Source organism: Manis javanica, chromosome 17, assembly GCF_040802235.1.
Source record: "Manis javanica isolate MJ-LG chromosome 17, MJ_LKY, whole genome shotgun sequence".
NCBI lineage: Eukaryota > Metazoa > Chordata > Mammalia > Pholidota > Manidae > Manis > Manis javanica.
In genome coordinates this window covers 60,169,275-60,185,256 of record NC_133172.1, presented here as the reverse complement: position 1 = coordinate 60,185,256, position 15,982 = coordinate 60,169,275, and the positions used below count along the sequence as shown (strand labels likewise).

Here is a 15,982-nt window from a genome sequence, read left to right as displayed (position 1 = left end):
TTTACAGCCGGTGCTGAGCAATGGTGGCTGCAGCCTGCGCAGAGATCTAGCAGGGCCTGAAGGAGAGGCCAGGGTGGGTGACCGGTAGCACTCAGGGCAGCCCTTCTAGCAAAGAGACATAGGAGAACGTGACATATTTTGGGAACCATCAGATACTGATCAATCCGCACAGGGGCCTGGATGGTCTGGTTTTAGCTTTAACACACATTCCCTCAAAGGCCTGTTTGTCCACTTTGTGGGCAGCCCAGCCTGTGCCTGGGTGTGGCCTCTAGGCTGGCACACAGAATGTGCTCCCTGGACAGGCCTCGGGATGCATTCCCCGGATATGACACAATATATGCTCCCTGGATACGTGCTGCCTGAACAAGCCGATGAATGGAACATGCAAACAGGTCATAGAGAAAATAAGTGAATCAGAAGTGCTGCCTCTGTCATTAGACTTCCTGAAGCAGCCACCCCGCCCCCTCATTCAGCAGCACCCTTCCTTTTTCTGTTCCTAGACATCCTGACACCGAATGCCCCATCTTTTCAGTGACTGAGGCTTTCTATTCTGACTCAGTAACTGCAGCCATCACAAAATTAAGTAATGACGAAGTGAGTTATTACCCAGCCTGGCTTCACCTGGGGATGTAACCTGCAGCCGAGATACCTCACCACTGGAGCACCTGCACTGCTGTCTAGGCAGCGACATGAAAAATGTCCCCTATAATTCCCCAGCTCAGAGCCATACCTACTGAGTCACGACTCCACACTTCGTGGGAAATAATGTTGTTTTGTTGAGAAGGGGAAGAGGGTGCAATTAGATTCCTCTTAAATGTTACATTCATCCTTGTTAATAAAAAATTAGTGGCTCTTAAAAAAAATAAACACAACTCAGATCCCCGGGAAGCTGATAGCAGTTCCCCTGGCCGCTTTAATTACATAAAACAAACCAAAACGTCTTTCTCTGCCTCTTGACTGTGGAACTAACAAACTGAAATATAATGGTGGCCATATCTGGGTGGTAGGATTAAAGGTGACTTTTAATGCGCTTCTTTATTCAGCTCTGTGTTTATTTTTTCTACAAGGAGCATGTATTGTTCATTAAAAAACACTCAAATAACTAAAAAAAGAGGAAATATGAGATTATATTCCAAAACCCTGCCAACACAAGAAAGAAATGGACACTTCCTCCCTCCACCCCGCCCCCCTCATTCTATCCCCCCGAAGTAAGCCCTGGAGGTGGTTAGGCCTCTCAGACAAGTTCCTGGGCATTTTCCATTCCTTCATAACGCCTTGTATCTTTGGAAACCATTCTTTCATTTGCTTATGCACTTATTCTCTGAGTGTTCCCTAGAGGAAGGCCTGGTTTGCCCGATTCCCACTGGGTCCTTAACAACAGTGACTTGCACATAGTAGGTGCTTATTAAACAGTTGTTGAACCAACTGAAGGATGAAGGGATATGTATGGCGAGGAAATGTGCTATTTAAAACCACCAGGGGCTTCCAAACAGAGGGGCCCCTTTTGGTCTTTGCATAGGTTTCCAGCCGTTAGAGGGAAGCCTGAAGCTTAGTGGGGCAGTAGCTGGGGGAACACAATTGTTCTGCAGACACAGGTGACAACATGGATGAATCCCCAAGTAACTTGTGCTGAGGGAAATAAGCCAGAAAATAAAAGAGCGTGTTTTCTATGATAGAATTTATATAAAACTCTAGTAAGCGCCTGCCAATCTAGTGACAGAAAGCAGATCCCTGGTTTCCTGAGGATGCGCTTGGGGGATGGGGCAGGAGGGAGGAGCATAAAGGGGCACTTTAGGGGGTGCTGGGTGAGGGCACTATCTCGATCGGAGTGATCGTTTCATGGGTGGGCCATGTCAGAACCTAGCACATTGTGCACTTTAAATATGTGTGGTCAACTGCGTGTCACCACACCTCTGTGGAGCTGGCACAACAGAGATGGGGAAGGAGAGGGGTCGGCACGTGTGCTGAGGTCGGATGCTCCCGGGGACCATGTGTCCTGTGAAATGGGTCGGGTTGCAGCCGAGGGCTGCCTGGGCTCAGACTGAAGTAATGCAATGGGAGGAAACTGCCTCCCCGTCATACCTCCAAGCATCCCTAGTGAAGAGGGTGACACATCCCAGACTCTGGTGGCGATGGTGAGGGTGTGTGTGCCTGTGTGTGAGTCCAAGAGGGGCTGAGGGAGGGGCAATGGCGAATGTAGCAGACTGGCATGCACGGAACAGGGAGACAATTAGGAAACAGAAAGAACTTGTCACAAGTGGAAACTTGGAGCCAGAAGCTATGGCTAGAAATGTAGGGCTTCCTTCTCCAAGCGTCTGGAATTTGCGTGAGTGTTGGGGAAGCCCTTGGAGTGCTCCAGGCTGGGGGATAAGGATTTATCACAAGCTTATTGAAGTCTCAAGTCTCAGCGGTCAAACCCAGCTGACACCTGAGGCTGCCCCACACTCAGGAGCTGTTTATTGAATGAATATACAGGTTATTATCTAGATTTGCTGTCAGAAAAACAACTGCCACAATTTTGAGTATTAACAGCAGAGGTAGAATGCCAACGGGACGGGCTGTCACTGGGGCTCAGATTACTTTTCATTCAATTGGCGTGTTTCCCAACACCTGTGATTTGGGGGTCATGCCTTACAAGTCATGCATTTAGCAAATGGCTGAGGGCTTGCTATGGGGAAATGTTGGGGTGTAAACAGTGGCTGTGACTCAGGCCTTCCTCAAAGAGCTCAAGTGCACAAAGAAAGACACCATCAAATGGGAAGGGCCCTACTGCAGGGGTGACAAGCCACGGCCCACAGGCCAAATCTGGCCCTCTGTCTGCTAGTGTTGGTTAAGTTTTAGGGGAACATTCATCGATGTGACAGCTTTTGCATCACAACAGCAGAGCTGAATAGTTGAGACAGAGACCACGTGGCCTCAAAGCCTATATCACTGATGATCAGACCCTTTACAGAAACGGTTTACCCATTCCCACTCTCACAGAAGCTGTGGCTGAAGCAATGAGGTCTGACCTGGGTTGCTGTTAGATCCAGCTCTCGGCGCTGCATGCCAGGGGGCCCAGGTGGGGGTAAGAGTCTTCTGGGCATTGCCTTTGGGGGTTAGTGAGAAGCAGACTGGACCTCTGGGGTAGCCTGCCGCCCCCCAGGAGGAAGTCCCTGCAGATGCTCCTGGCCCCACAGCTTTCCCCAAGTGCCCGGGTGACACCGTCTCCCCTGCAGTGGCGTCAGGAGACGCAGCAGAGCTGAGGTGCCTGGCCAGGGACCCTGGGAGGCGTGGAGAGAGAGAAGCATCTTCTTTCACCCTCTCAGACCAAAGAAGAGCATCCAGTAATAATTAAGTAAAGATATTTAATTGGCATTCATTTGCACTGTTTATTAGTCAGTGGAAATCCCTTTCTAGTCTTTGCAAAGAGATATTAAATATTAACCCCTGAACAGAATTCATTGTAGTCTGAGGCCTGATTAAAAATCAGCTTTGAAAATAATTGTTTGTAATATATTAATTAAACAAAAATTTGTCAAGGGCCTGTTCTGTGCCAGACCCTGTCCAAGACCAGTGTGGTCCCTGCTGTCATGGGGCTCACCATCCAGGGAGAGGGCAGAGAGGGGGCGGCATGTGGGCAAGCGGGTGCTGTCTGTCCTCGCTGTTGCCATATGGTTATAACCATACGTATATGTATGGTTATGACCATAGGAGCCATACACTTATGGTCTAGGAAGTCACTGCAAACACTGAATTGGTGAATACTGGCCCACTGCTCCTGGGGAAATACAGGGCTAAGTTTCTATGGGTCTCTGGACACATTTTCATCAATCAATCAATACACACTGTGTCTTAGGTGAGTTTCTGGTTAAAGACACCTTGTTTATTATGTATTGTTGCCAGCAGCACCGCCATTCACACCTGCAGGCCGCTCCTGGAACACATCTCCTCCCCAGGAGCCTGTTGCGGCCTTCCAGCATGTAGGCACACCAGATGGCACGGCTGCACTATGCTGGGGACCGTTTAAATGGCAAAGCCATCACAAAAGGCACAAAACTGCAAATCATGGCACCAAATGGACCTCAAAATCACACTGGTTTATAAGATAAGGGCTGAAGAAAGAAGGCAGCCTGGCAGGGCTTCTGACCTCGGCTGGGAATGTGCATGTCAGGCAGATTCAAATTCTCAACGCTCTTCACTTGTCTGCAAGCAGCCATGAAAGCGCCATAAGTGTTTTAGGGTGTATGTGAATTGGTAAATACAGAATCCCTGAATAATCAGGACCAACTGTGACTCAAGGCAGAGAGAAGAATTTCCATTTGGTTCCTGAGTGGGAAGGATGCCCAGGGCAGGCCCCGTGGTTGAAACAGAGTCACCCAGAGGAGACAAACAGGAGCGAGCCTGGACCACAAGGTCACCTGATGGCACTGCCCGGTTAGAGCGTTATAAGCAGGCAAGCACGGGCAAGGGGACCAGTGCGGGCGATGGCTGTCACATGGGTGGACTACAACAATGTGGCTTAGACCAGGTTTGTGCAATGGAGTTGCCGGAAAGGCCCAGACTGAAAATGTAACTGTAGATGGACCCGCTAAGACTAGTTGATATGTTTTACAAGTAACTAGACCATCTATGTTTTAAGTATTTATAAAATATTTGCTTTATGAGCTAGTGATGTTTAATTTTTACATTCACAGTAAAACATCAGACAGTAATCGCTTGCCCATAGATGCTCTTGGCGGTGGCTGGAACTGCTGCCACCCCCCCAGGAAAGCCCACCTGCAGGCAAGCAAATGGTAGATGACAAAACTTAGTATTTATCAATTTCTATTTGATCCCTTTAATTTTCCACGGAATGGGGTTGCGACTGCCATCAGGAGACCTTGGCCGTGAGCCGCCTGGGGCTGGCTGGGAGCCAGCAGGGCTCTTCAGGAGCAGAGGTGGAAACCCATCGTCATTCTTGGGAGCTGTGACAGACTTCCGTTCACATTGCTAATATGTGTTTCTGGAGATCTGCTTTATTATTGTAAACTCACGATACATGAAAACCATGGATTGTAGGGAAACACACCTTCATTTTGCAAGAGCCACCTTTAGAGAATGGCTATGCGTTATACTCTTTGCTAAGAATAGCAATTGGCTAATTGAGTGCCTACTGTGTGCCAGGCACTAAGTACTAGGTACTTTTCCTGAGTTACCTGGTTTATCCTTCACAGTGATTCTATAACCAGATGTTATTCCTCCATTTCCTGAGTGAGGAAACTGAGGCACAAAGAAGTTAATTGTCTGCTCAAGGCTGCACATCTGGAAGATGGGTGAGTGGGGACTGTGCTCAGGAAGTCTGGCACTGGATGGGTAGTTACAGCCACCAGAGTGTCTCTCTGCAGGGCCATATGGGACCAGGGCCTGTCCCTTTCCGGTGCGGCCTCTGGGGCAGGCCCTGGAGATAAGACAGAGCCTCTGACAGAAGGAAAAGTCAGGGTCTATTTCTTTTGCATTCATTGAGAAAACACATCATTAAACATTGAGATTTTCTAATTCCTAAAATAAGTTTGCCACCATTAGGAAGTAATTTTATGATGAATCATTGTTCTCTCCAAGACAATCACACGAACAGAAGGCACAGGGAAGTGGGCATGAAAAGGCGAAATAGAAAAACCCTGCCGCACCGGCAGGCCTGCAGCAGGTGCATGTCCAGCGGGAAAAGCACTCCTACCAGGGGACGGCAGCAAGAGCCTCTGGGCCTCGGGGCAGGGCGCCCCTGGGCGCGCACCTCTCAGAGGGTTTTCTGCGGCCTCTGGTCCAGGCAGCTCACCCAGGTCACCTCCCTGTGGTGACATCTGGGCAGCCGAGATTTTCGCTATGGTGTTCAGCCGCGAATGTTGTCATAAATCATAGCCTATCAGCTAAAATCAGAAATAGAATGTACAATTTTTATTCCGAAAAACGGAGATCTGGTAGAGTAAAGCTACCGGGTCCATTTGTAAATGCACACTGAGGGCTGAGCTTCTCTGGCTCTCGGCTGGCCCAGGAGGCAGAAGAGAGGAGAGGGGAGGGGGTCTGTTTTGCAACTGGATTTCCTGTGTGAGAATCTGTGCACCCTTGGGCAGGTTCCTGCATCCCCCGGAGTTTCACTGTCCCCACCTGTGAAATGGGGTGATTGTAGAATTTTCTTTAGGAGGTTGTTGCGAAATTAGAGGCAATTGTCCATATAAGGCATGAAGGACAGTTTCTGGGACAAAGTAAATGGCAGCTAGTTCATCATAACTGTGAGCACATCAGGGCAGCTGGAAGAAAGAGGCCGACTCAGCCTGACAGTGTTGGGAAGCGGACCGGAGGGGGAGGCACGCATGCTGATGGCCAAGGTCACCCAGAGCTGATCAGCTCCTGGCTGAGTGTCCCTTCCACCCTAGGGCCCCAGGAAGCAGTGCTGCATACCTGGTGGGTCTGCTACCTTAGAATCTGGCCGCCCAGAGATGAGGCCCTGCCATACTGAGCTGGGCTGCCTGGGGTATTCTAAGGAGGTGGTACCCCCCACATAGGAGGTCCCAGGCAGGGCCCCTTTTGCAGAATTAGCGTACCCCAGGGCTTCACCTCGGGCCTCTGGATTTAGACTTGGGGATTTACATTCCATCTGAATGTGGATGACACCCAGACCTCTCTCTCTAGCCCAGATCTCCATGCCAGCCAGGTCACCAGCTCCCTAGCTCAGGCTCAGGGCCATCAAACCAAGTTCCCAGTATCTCCTCCCCAAGACCCTGCTCCAGTGAGCTTGCCTTTTTCATGAACAGCTGCCCTGTCCTTCCAGGTGGTTACGTTGAGCTTCACTCCTCTCTCTCTCTCTCTCTCTCACACACATACACACAAACACATGCGTGTGCATGCAGTTAGCAAATCCCCGTCCAGTACCTGCCAAACATCCCTGCGTAGTGCCTGCTTCTCACTGCTTACACTGTTGTCCCCAAGTCCCAACCCACCCCCCTGTCATGGGCTTGATGCCTCACCTCCCCACTGGTCCTCTGCTGTCTCCCTTCCCCTAGCCCTGCCCTGTCCCTCTCTTCTACAGCCACCAAGTGTTCAATTTCCCCATCTTACTCAGAGTAAAACCTTCACCCTTTGCCATGCCCCGCCCCCCTCACTCTGCTCCAGGCCCACTGACCTCCCCTGCATCCCCCACCCCTGCAGACCTGCCCCAGAGCCTTTGCACTTGTTATTTCCCCTGCACAGCTCACTCCTCACTTCCTTCAGTTCTTGACTACAGTGTCATCCTAGTGAGGGTTTCCTGGGCCTCCTATCTAGACCTACAGACCCCCTCCTTCTCTGTTTAATTTTCTTTCTTTGCACTGATCACATGCCTCTATGCTATTTATTTTATTTATTTATTTTCCTGTGTGTCCTCTCTCTCCCCCACTGGAGTATAATCTCCATGATGTCTGATATTTCTAACTGTCACTGTATCACCAGAGCCTGGAAAGGCGCCCAGCATGTTGCAGATGCTCATTAAACATTTGTGGAATGAATGAATGATTCAGTGTTTGAAGGATGGCTTATTCCTTCCTAACCCTGGTCCAAATCCAGAGGCCCCCACATCACAAGTGTGACCCTCCCCCTGGATCTAAGGCTGTTCAAGGCCAGCTTTACGAGATCTCATCTTAGTGGGAGATTCCTGCCAACACTGATACAGTACCCAAGGCAGTGCCCAGAATGAATGCATGTAGGAGAACTGCAGGTTAGAGCCTCACCACTGGAAAATACAAGCTTCGAGATTCATTTGGAGAGCAAACTGGGAGCAGAGGATGGAATGCATGTATCGAATTAGTTACACGACTCACTGCCTACAGTTTCATTACCTGTGTTAGTGCTAATGCTGTGATAAGCCCTTCATAAGACCCTGAGATGTACCGGTTGGCTGCCTGGTGTTGGTGATTGACAGACAAACTGAGATAATAACATAAATCAGCTACTTTCCCTATCTGACTGACTTCATTGCAATCCTGAGCTGTGTGGCTTTCTTGATCAATGCTATATTGGTAGCTTCTGTAGCAACCCTCATCTATTTCAAATGCCTTTATTAAAAACAAAACAAAACAAAAAAACCCCAAAACCCAACAGCAAGCAGATTTAACAGCTTAGAAAACATTGGGCCAGAAACAATATTAACATTTGTCAATATTTTCTGTATTGCTTCTGAGAATTAACTTCTCAGGTTGACAAGAATGACCACCATAATTATACTCAAATATAACCAATTTAAGGCCATGCTTTCAGTAATGAAAGTCTGACCCATGGCAAATTTATAACAACATACGCAGACAGATGTTAAAAAGGTGGCGGAATTGTAAAATAACCTTTCGACTATTTCTCCAACCAAACTGGACTTCTCTAATTGGGGTTAATAATGAAAATCTTCCATCTCTGGATCACCGTATCACAGCCAGAACCCTATTTTTAGCCACTGAACATGCTTCGTCTTTAAAAATTCAGTTGTTTAATTTATTAGACCTTGCTTCCCAGAAGAGTAAATCTGACCACTAAAAATAAGAGTCAGCTGTGCTAATACATTTACATAAATAATTAAAAATTCTACAGCAGAGTAGGCAATATAATGTATCGCCACCGTAAACTTCCAATGGGAGAACATCACTTTAATTAAAAATCACAAAGACACCGCTGTAAACAGCTCATTTACATTTCAAGCTCTGTGTGTTGACTCAAGAAAGAAATAACTCATAAAAAAAACTCAACAACTAGAAACGATCTCACCCCAAATCCTATTACTGAGGTCAGTAACCACATTTAATTAAGAGGAAGTGTTAATAATATATTTTAGTAGATGAAGGCTTTTCTTTTAATTTCCCCAGGTAGAAATATTATTATTTGGCCCTTAACTTCTTATTAAAGTTTAAAAGGTGGGAGTCACCCCAAATGAAACTCTTAAATCTGGTTTTGAGATCTGTTTTTCTCAAAAAAGAAGTCTGAAGTCATCCTTTTCCCCCCCAATAAAGCTAAGCTCTTATACTTGTGAACTTCTGTGTTTCTGAGAAGCCTAGGAATGACAATATCCAAATTTTCAAGCAAACTGATTCTTGCCACCTGCTTCCAAACAAAATGTCCCACAGTCCGTTGACAATTATGTTTGATTTCCCACCCCTTTTTTTTGGTGATTCTCTTTTGAATGGGCTTCACTATTAGATTAAACAATGTGTTAAAATAAAGGACTTGACTCAAAGGGAGACCAGTGAAAACCAAAACTGGGCATAGGAACAATTCTTTTGGGGCTGAATTTTCATCACTGCATGTTGCCTTCTGTACGAATTTGAGCCCATGAGTGACTTTTACCAGGGAGCTAAAAGGCCTCTAAGTCCAAAGGAGGAGGAGAAAGGAAAGGACTTGAAAAGATCCCCCCCACCAAACCCCCCCCCCCCACCAAAATCAGGACAAAGTTAGCTTTCATCTCAGAGAGATGAAGATCTAGTTTGGATCTGATACAGATATTCTGTGTTCAAAGAATAGGTGCGATTTGGGTCAAGGTTCGGAAGGCCTGGCTAACAGACGCGGCTCTCTGCGGAACGTCTGTGGGCCTGGGAAGTGGCCTGTCTGTCCCGCTCAGGCCTTCTCCTGTGGCTGGTTTAAGACAAGGCCATATGCAAATATTGTCATGGCTGGTAGACACTCGTCAATGTTTGAAGATAACAAATAATACCGCTCCTGATAAAGTAGGTCTGCTTATATACGATCATATCTGCATGCGATACCCCCAACCCAGCTGCCGGGCATCCACGCTACACCTGTTTACTGAGCACTTCCACATGCCAGGCCCAGGGCTGGCTCACACTGTTTTAAGACCTCTGAGCCTCTAAGGGTTTTCTCTGTCTGTGGTGGCCTCATCCCAGATCATATCAAACACAACAAAACTGCCCACATCACAAATACATTTTTCCTGTAACATTTTTGAAATGCTTTTTACCTTTGCTTTTTTTTGACCACCAGGAATGTCTATCAGTAACTGCTGTGATTGCTCTAGTCATACACCTTCTATAAGCAGTTTGCAAATGTAGAGACATTTTCTCAAATATTAAATTGAACCTGCTAGAGTTGTCATGGTGCTATGGACACTAGGGATATTGATTTCCATTTTGCTGTTTTGTTGCAAATTTTGGAGACAACAGATTAGGGGGCAGGATCCTGATATTTTTGTAGGCCCCTGGAAAGGCTGAATGCCTTGGTTCTGGGCCTGGAGGGCTTCATTAAGTAAGTGGTGCTGATGAGGCCCCGGTGTTCTATCAGGGATCGTCACCCTCACAGCCTGAACTTCAGGAGGATGGACAGCTCATTTGGGAGGAAGAGTAAAGCCTGAAGCGGGTCATGCAAAGGTGTGCAGAATTCCGGGAGCCTAGTCTGTGTGCCAGGGCAGCCTGACTGCAGAGGAGAGGCCAGACCTTGGAGGGAAGGACACACGCACACGGTGGGCGGGATCATGGCCAGAGGTCCCATCACGACCTCTGCACACCTCACCCACATGTTTTCCTTCCATAACAGAGGCTCAGAGACTCTACGCTCCCTCTTCAGCAGAAAGAGAGACTAATGGTTTCTTACCTGCAGAGGAGGTGAGAATTCTGTAAGACTTTGGTACTTTCGGTGAACTTTAGTATAAAAAAGGGTTAGGCATTGTAGTCAGTACTAGCAATATTACTAGCATCATCCTCAAAATACATGTGCCCATGGGTTCTGGATATCTGCCTCGTTTGATCTGGTGCCCAACTCCCAAGAGGCAGAGACCCGCATGAAGGCACGGGACAGAGGGGCTTCCAGCGGGTGAGGAACCTGTTGCCAGCAGAGACCTTCATGATGCTCAGAAATGAGCAGTTTCTCTGGTTTGGCTCTTATTTCCCAAGGAAGCAATTTAGTTCCTTCCTTCCTTCCTTCCCTTCGTCCCCTCGTCCTCCTTCTTCCCCATGCGGGTCTTCATCTGCGGCAAATGCTCTTGCTCTGAAGGCTGCGCGCTCCCCAGAGGCTGCAGGTCGGGACCATCTCTTTTGCATGTGAACGCACAGCACCTGGCAGGGGCAGGCCCGTCAGTGCCGCTGGGTGAATTCAGCGGATGAGTGAATGGGTAACTAATCCTTGTGCTTTTTTCAAGCACTTGTCTTTCTTTAGCAACACAATTATCTATTACTTTGATTGTGTAAACATTCATATCATGGCATGTTTTCATCTTTTAAAATTTAAAGGTTTAGTCCCCAAAGGTGTCCATTCCATGGGAGAAACTTCCAGTTACCTCACAATGTTCATTCTTCCTTTCTTCCTTTGTGAAGAATACCAGTTTTAAAAGCTGGTTGCTAGCCACCTAAATAACCAGATTTCCTAGAATCCCTTACAGATTAAGAATGGCCATATGACTAGTTTTGGCCAGTGAAATTTAAATAGAAATGTGGTTGACTTCTAAGATTGGAGACACCCTTCTTTTTCCACTTTCTCCCATCTTACTGTCTGGAATGCAGATACGAATGCTGGAGCGCTAGCAACCATTATAGTCCATGAGGAAGATGGCGCCAGCCTAAAGGAGGTTGAATGGTGAACAGGAAGGATCCTGGGCTCCTCACAGTTTTGGGGACCGCCATACAAGTCCTGGACTGCCTTGGGCTGCTTGAGACTTACTTCATGTGAAAAAAAAAATAGACGTCTATTTTTGCTGAGCCATTGTCATTCTGAATTTTCCTCTTACATTCAGCTAAACTTAATCCTCACAGATATACTGTTGCTTGACACACACTTGCAGGGCTCCCTGGATGAATGACCCTTTCCAAAAAAAAATGTTGAGCAGTGATAGGTAATTTTACATGGTAGAGACAATATTTTTCCCAAGATGTATCTTATATATTCAATGTGTAGGCAGAGGTCTCCACTGTAGAGTTGTTTGCTACAGACCCTGGACAAGATGAGTTCTGTCTGAAAAATGTTCGGAATAGAAATTGCCACTTGGTCGCTCAGCAGAAATCCCTTGATTGTTAAGAGAACGAAATAGGTCCTCTCGGGCCATTCAGAATGATTGAGCTGCCGGTTGCCTCCCCAAAGCAACCAAATCAGCAGCTCGGACACAAGGGTTCGTTCCTGGTATTCACTGCACTATTGGAGAATGTTGGGCAAATGCAGTCATTTCCACTGCAGCACAATTGCTTGGGCTGCTCTTTCTGTCAGTAATTAGCCAACAAGTTCCGTTGCATGTTTCTGCTCCTCATTAAAACGTCATCAAGTCAGGCCTAATTTCTATCTTGTGTGGGTACAGACAGGCTCTCACTGTCACTGTTGAGAGGACAGGGTCTAGGAACCAGGTCTGTTTTAGAACATGTCCCTATTTACATGACCTTGGAGCAGAGAAACTTTCTAACCATGACATCAGCTCAAATCCTATGGGAAAATAGAAACTGGATTGCCTAGTATAAAACATGAAGGATTCTTTACGTGACAAGAAGCATTAACAATATCAACACTTTTGCTCAAGCCAAGTATTTTCAAAAAACGTTTCAGAAAATTAATGATGAATTAATTTAGCTACAAGCATGTCCACTGATGTTTTTAAAAGATGATTACATACAACTGGAAATGCTCTAAATATCCAACAGCAAGAGAATGAATAAATGACTCTATCCATGTAATAGAATACTATTCAGCAATTAAAAATAATGGCCCTTCCTTGACATGGAAAGCTGTTTACCCTATACTGGCTGTCAGATTGGTAGGTTCCAAAATAGGATGGGTGACGTGAGCTGATTTTGGTAATAAAAAAAGCAAGTACCCACACATGGGATTGACAGAGGTAAACCCAACTTGTTAAAAAGGGATTTCCTTGGGTGAGATGATTATAGATTTTTATCTTCTTTATTCTTAACTGCCTTTTCAAAAGTTTCCTCCATGAACTATCTTAACTTTATAATAAGGCTAAGAAAGTACAAGTCAGTAAAAAGGAGAATTTCATCTGTCACTAGCCCACTGCTGTCTTTTAATTTGGCTAAGAGCACATTGCAATGGTCTTTTTAACAAGCCTTAATAACTCGGCTTTTTAGTGTGAATATTCACTCTGATGCCTGGACACCTCCAGTCTTTAGAGTTACAGGCTTCTCCAAGATCAAGGCACCTTCCACTGATTTTAATGTTCCCTGGTGAGATGAAAGAGTCAGAACAGTGGCCAGCTGTAGAATCACTATGCCCGAGACACGCTTTCATCACAGAAGACAGGACGCCTGGCGGGACCAGGAAGTGGTCAGAGGGGGTTGGGTTCTGGTTTTGACAAGGGAAGAAGCCCACTGTTGGGGAGGGGTGAGGTGGGCGCAGGAGCTGAGCCTGTCAAGGGGCCGGGTTGGGTGGGGCATCTGCCATGGTGATGGAAAGCAGGTGCTTCCTTAGTGGTCTCAGATGAAATGGGGCTGCAGGAGCTGAGGCACAGAGCATCTGGGGATAAAACGCTGATAGAAATAGAGAGGGTGGGAGGGGGAGAGAGACACACACACAGAGATGGAGAGAGAGAAAGGAGGAGGGGAGAGGGGTGCAGAGATCAGACCTAAAAGAGCAAGGGAGAGACACAGAGGGAAAAATGGCCTGTGTGGGGGAGGGAACAGAGGGGGACAGAGATGGAAAATGAACAGAGCAAAGGACACACCTAGAGAAAGAGGCACAAACAGGGACACACAGAGAGATGTGGGCACACATACACACAGGGCCCTGCAGGGGAGCCAGGGACGCTTTCAATAACCTGCTCAGCACAGTGCCCAGGGCAGGGCGAGTGGCGGGCGTGAGGGCAGGGGGCAGGACAGCCTCTTTTTGCGTGTCTTTGCCAGCCAATGCAGAGTTCTCCTTGAGTTAAAAGTAAGTTCTCAGAGTAAAGTTCCTCCTTCCTCCAGGGCCTGCTCCCCAAAGAATCATTAAGACAACATCACCACCACTCACAAGGTCATCGTGTCTTTCCCAGAATTCTGGGGGGCCACACACAGTTTATTAGAGAACCACATTCCAGCCCAGCCCCTACCTGCAGCCCTTCATACTTTCTGTGCACACACGGCCCCCAGTGCCTGCATGGCCAGGGCTGCTCCGTGGACGGGGCCAAAGGCTGCAAATAATGAATGAGGCTTTTCTCCACAAAGCGGTCTTGTGATGATGGCTCAGCTGTCAGGATGTTATTCCCGCCTTTGATAAGCTCAGAACCAGCACCCAGAGGGGAAGGCTGGCAGGAGGAGGGAGGGGAGCTGGGAGGTTCAGCCAGTGCCAGGCTGAGAACCAGTCACCACACACACACACACACACACACACACACTCTCTCTCTCTCTCTTTCTCTTCCTCTCTCTCTCTCTCTCTCTCTCTCTCTCTTACTTTACTTGCTTCAAGGCTGGTGAAAGGATTTGCCTAGACATGGCTCAGCCAGGCTGATTTGTGAATGCTGGAACTCTCAGGCGTACTGGCCGCTGAGAGACACCTCTGCTATACTGTCTGGGGGGATCCACAGGATTGAACTTGGGGACAGCAGCTCTCCACAGTTCTGGATGATGCAGCATCCATTCCCATCTGGGAAGAGCCTCCTGCATCCCCTTGGGAGGTCACCGCTCCAGGACATCACGGTTGGACACTAGGGTCCATGGCGGGCTCACGCACCAGGGCTGCCTATGGCACATTCCAGCCTCCTGCCATTTCTGCTTGGTTAGAGACCGGCGTGTGTGTCCAGTTGGCTTGGGGAGACCCACCTGGCCCTCGGGCTATTAGCAGTGGTTGGGGCCCTCGTTCTGCTGGTGGCCTTGTCCCTCCCTCTACAGCGTACAGACACGGCCGAGGATGAAGCCAGTGCGAGAAGAGCAGAGCCAGGAGCGGAACATTGTGTGTCTGAGCACCTGGATCTCACGTGGGTGCCCAAGTCCAGGCACTTTTCAATTACGTGGGCCAGTAGCTGCATTGCTGGCATCTGTCACCCCAGGACGGGTCCTGGCAGCCTGTGACTGGGGGTCACACCTGTGATGACCAGCTGTGGGAACATGAAGCTCCTCAGGGCTTCCTGCACCCCCACTTCTGCCTGTAGGGCTCACCTCTAGAAACTTACCTATTGCTTTCTCTGACCTGCTCTTCCCACGCAGCAGGCACCATGATAGAATGGGGGGAACCCTGAACCCTGGTTCCAGCAACTTTTTGTTCCCTGTGGCCTACACCCTGGCCTGGCGGACCCTCAGGGTCTAGGCTCTCTCCAGTCACCCCGGCCTTCTGCGGGTGGGATCTTGTCTCTCAACTCAGTCTGCTGGGCCTGCTTTCTGGGGCCTGACTCTGCACCCCGCACCACACTCCACTTGCCAGATAGGGTTTTCTGCCTGCTGGGACATCACCAGCTGCCTGCTGGGACATCATCTCTGTTGACTGTCAAGGTGCCCTGGGTCAGGAAGCTCATAACTGCAGCTCAGACAAAGCAGACCTGCCCCTGGGCGTGTGAACCAGGCCGAGGGACAAGAGCGGAGGACAGCTGGGGACAGTCATTCTCCCTGTGGGATCCTGAGGTGCCGGCTGTCAGTTCTCATTACCTAGAGACTTGACAACACCCTAGTTGCTGCTGTCTTGGGCCTTGCTCTAAACAGATTTTTTTTTTGTATAAACCATTCACAGAACCTTCCAGCAAATCCCCCTTTCACCTAAGTCAGCCAGAGTTGGTCTTAAACAAAGAACCCCGAGTGCCCCACCTTAGGGGGACCCCAGAATCCCAGAGGCTGGCCCCTCCCTGCCACATGAACACTTTCATGCCTGGCAGCACCCCAGGTTCCATGCAGCAATGGCAGTCGGGGCTGCCATGCGAATTCACTCCGTCTCCATGGGAGCCGCCTGTTCCGCTCCCCGTAGAAGTACAGAAGGCCTCCCCTAAAGTCATCCTGAATCGGTACAACTACTGTGTGTATGTTAAGCTGCTACTGCTTTACCCTGTAAGTACTTAAGGAACACGTTCTCTTTGATGTCTAGACTGCATGTTTCCTTTGCCAGA

The 15,982-nt window shown here is 48.3% G+C and overlaps 1 protein-coding gene across 2 annotated transcripts in view; it reads right to left on the bottom strand.

The window, feature by feature from the left end:
* The window catches only part of CDH13 (cadherin 13), a 919,293-nt gene that overhangs the window by 57,823 nt on the left and 845,488 nt on the right, over window positions 1-15,982 (bottom strand). The window contains exon 11 of one of the 2 annotated variants that reach the window (XM_073226070.1): window positions 6,096-6,123. The exons of the other annotated variant lie outside the window; for it this stretch is intronic. Coding sequence (XP_073082171.1) covers window positions 6,111-6,123 — 13 coding nt within the window. The 3' untranslated portion in view covers window positions 6,096-6,110. Of the gene's footprint in view, window positions 1-6,095; window positions 6,124-15,982 lie in introns of those variants that run through there. 2 annotated transcript variants of the gene reach the window in all.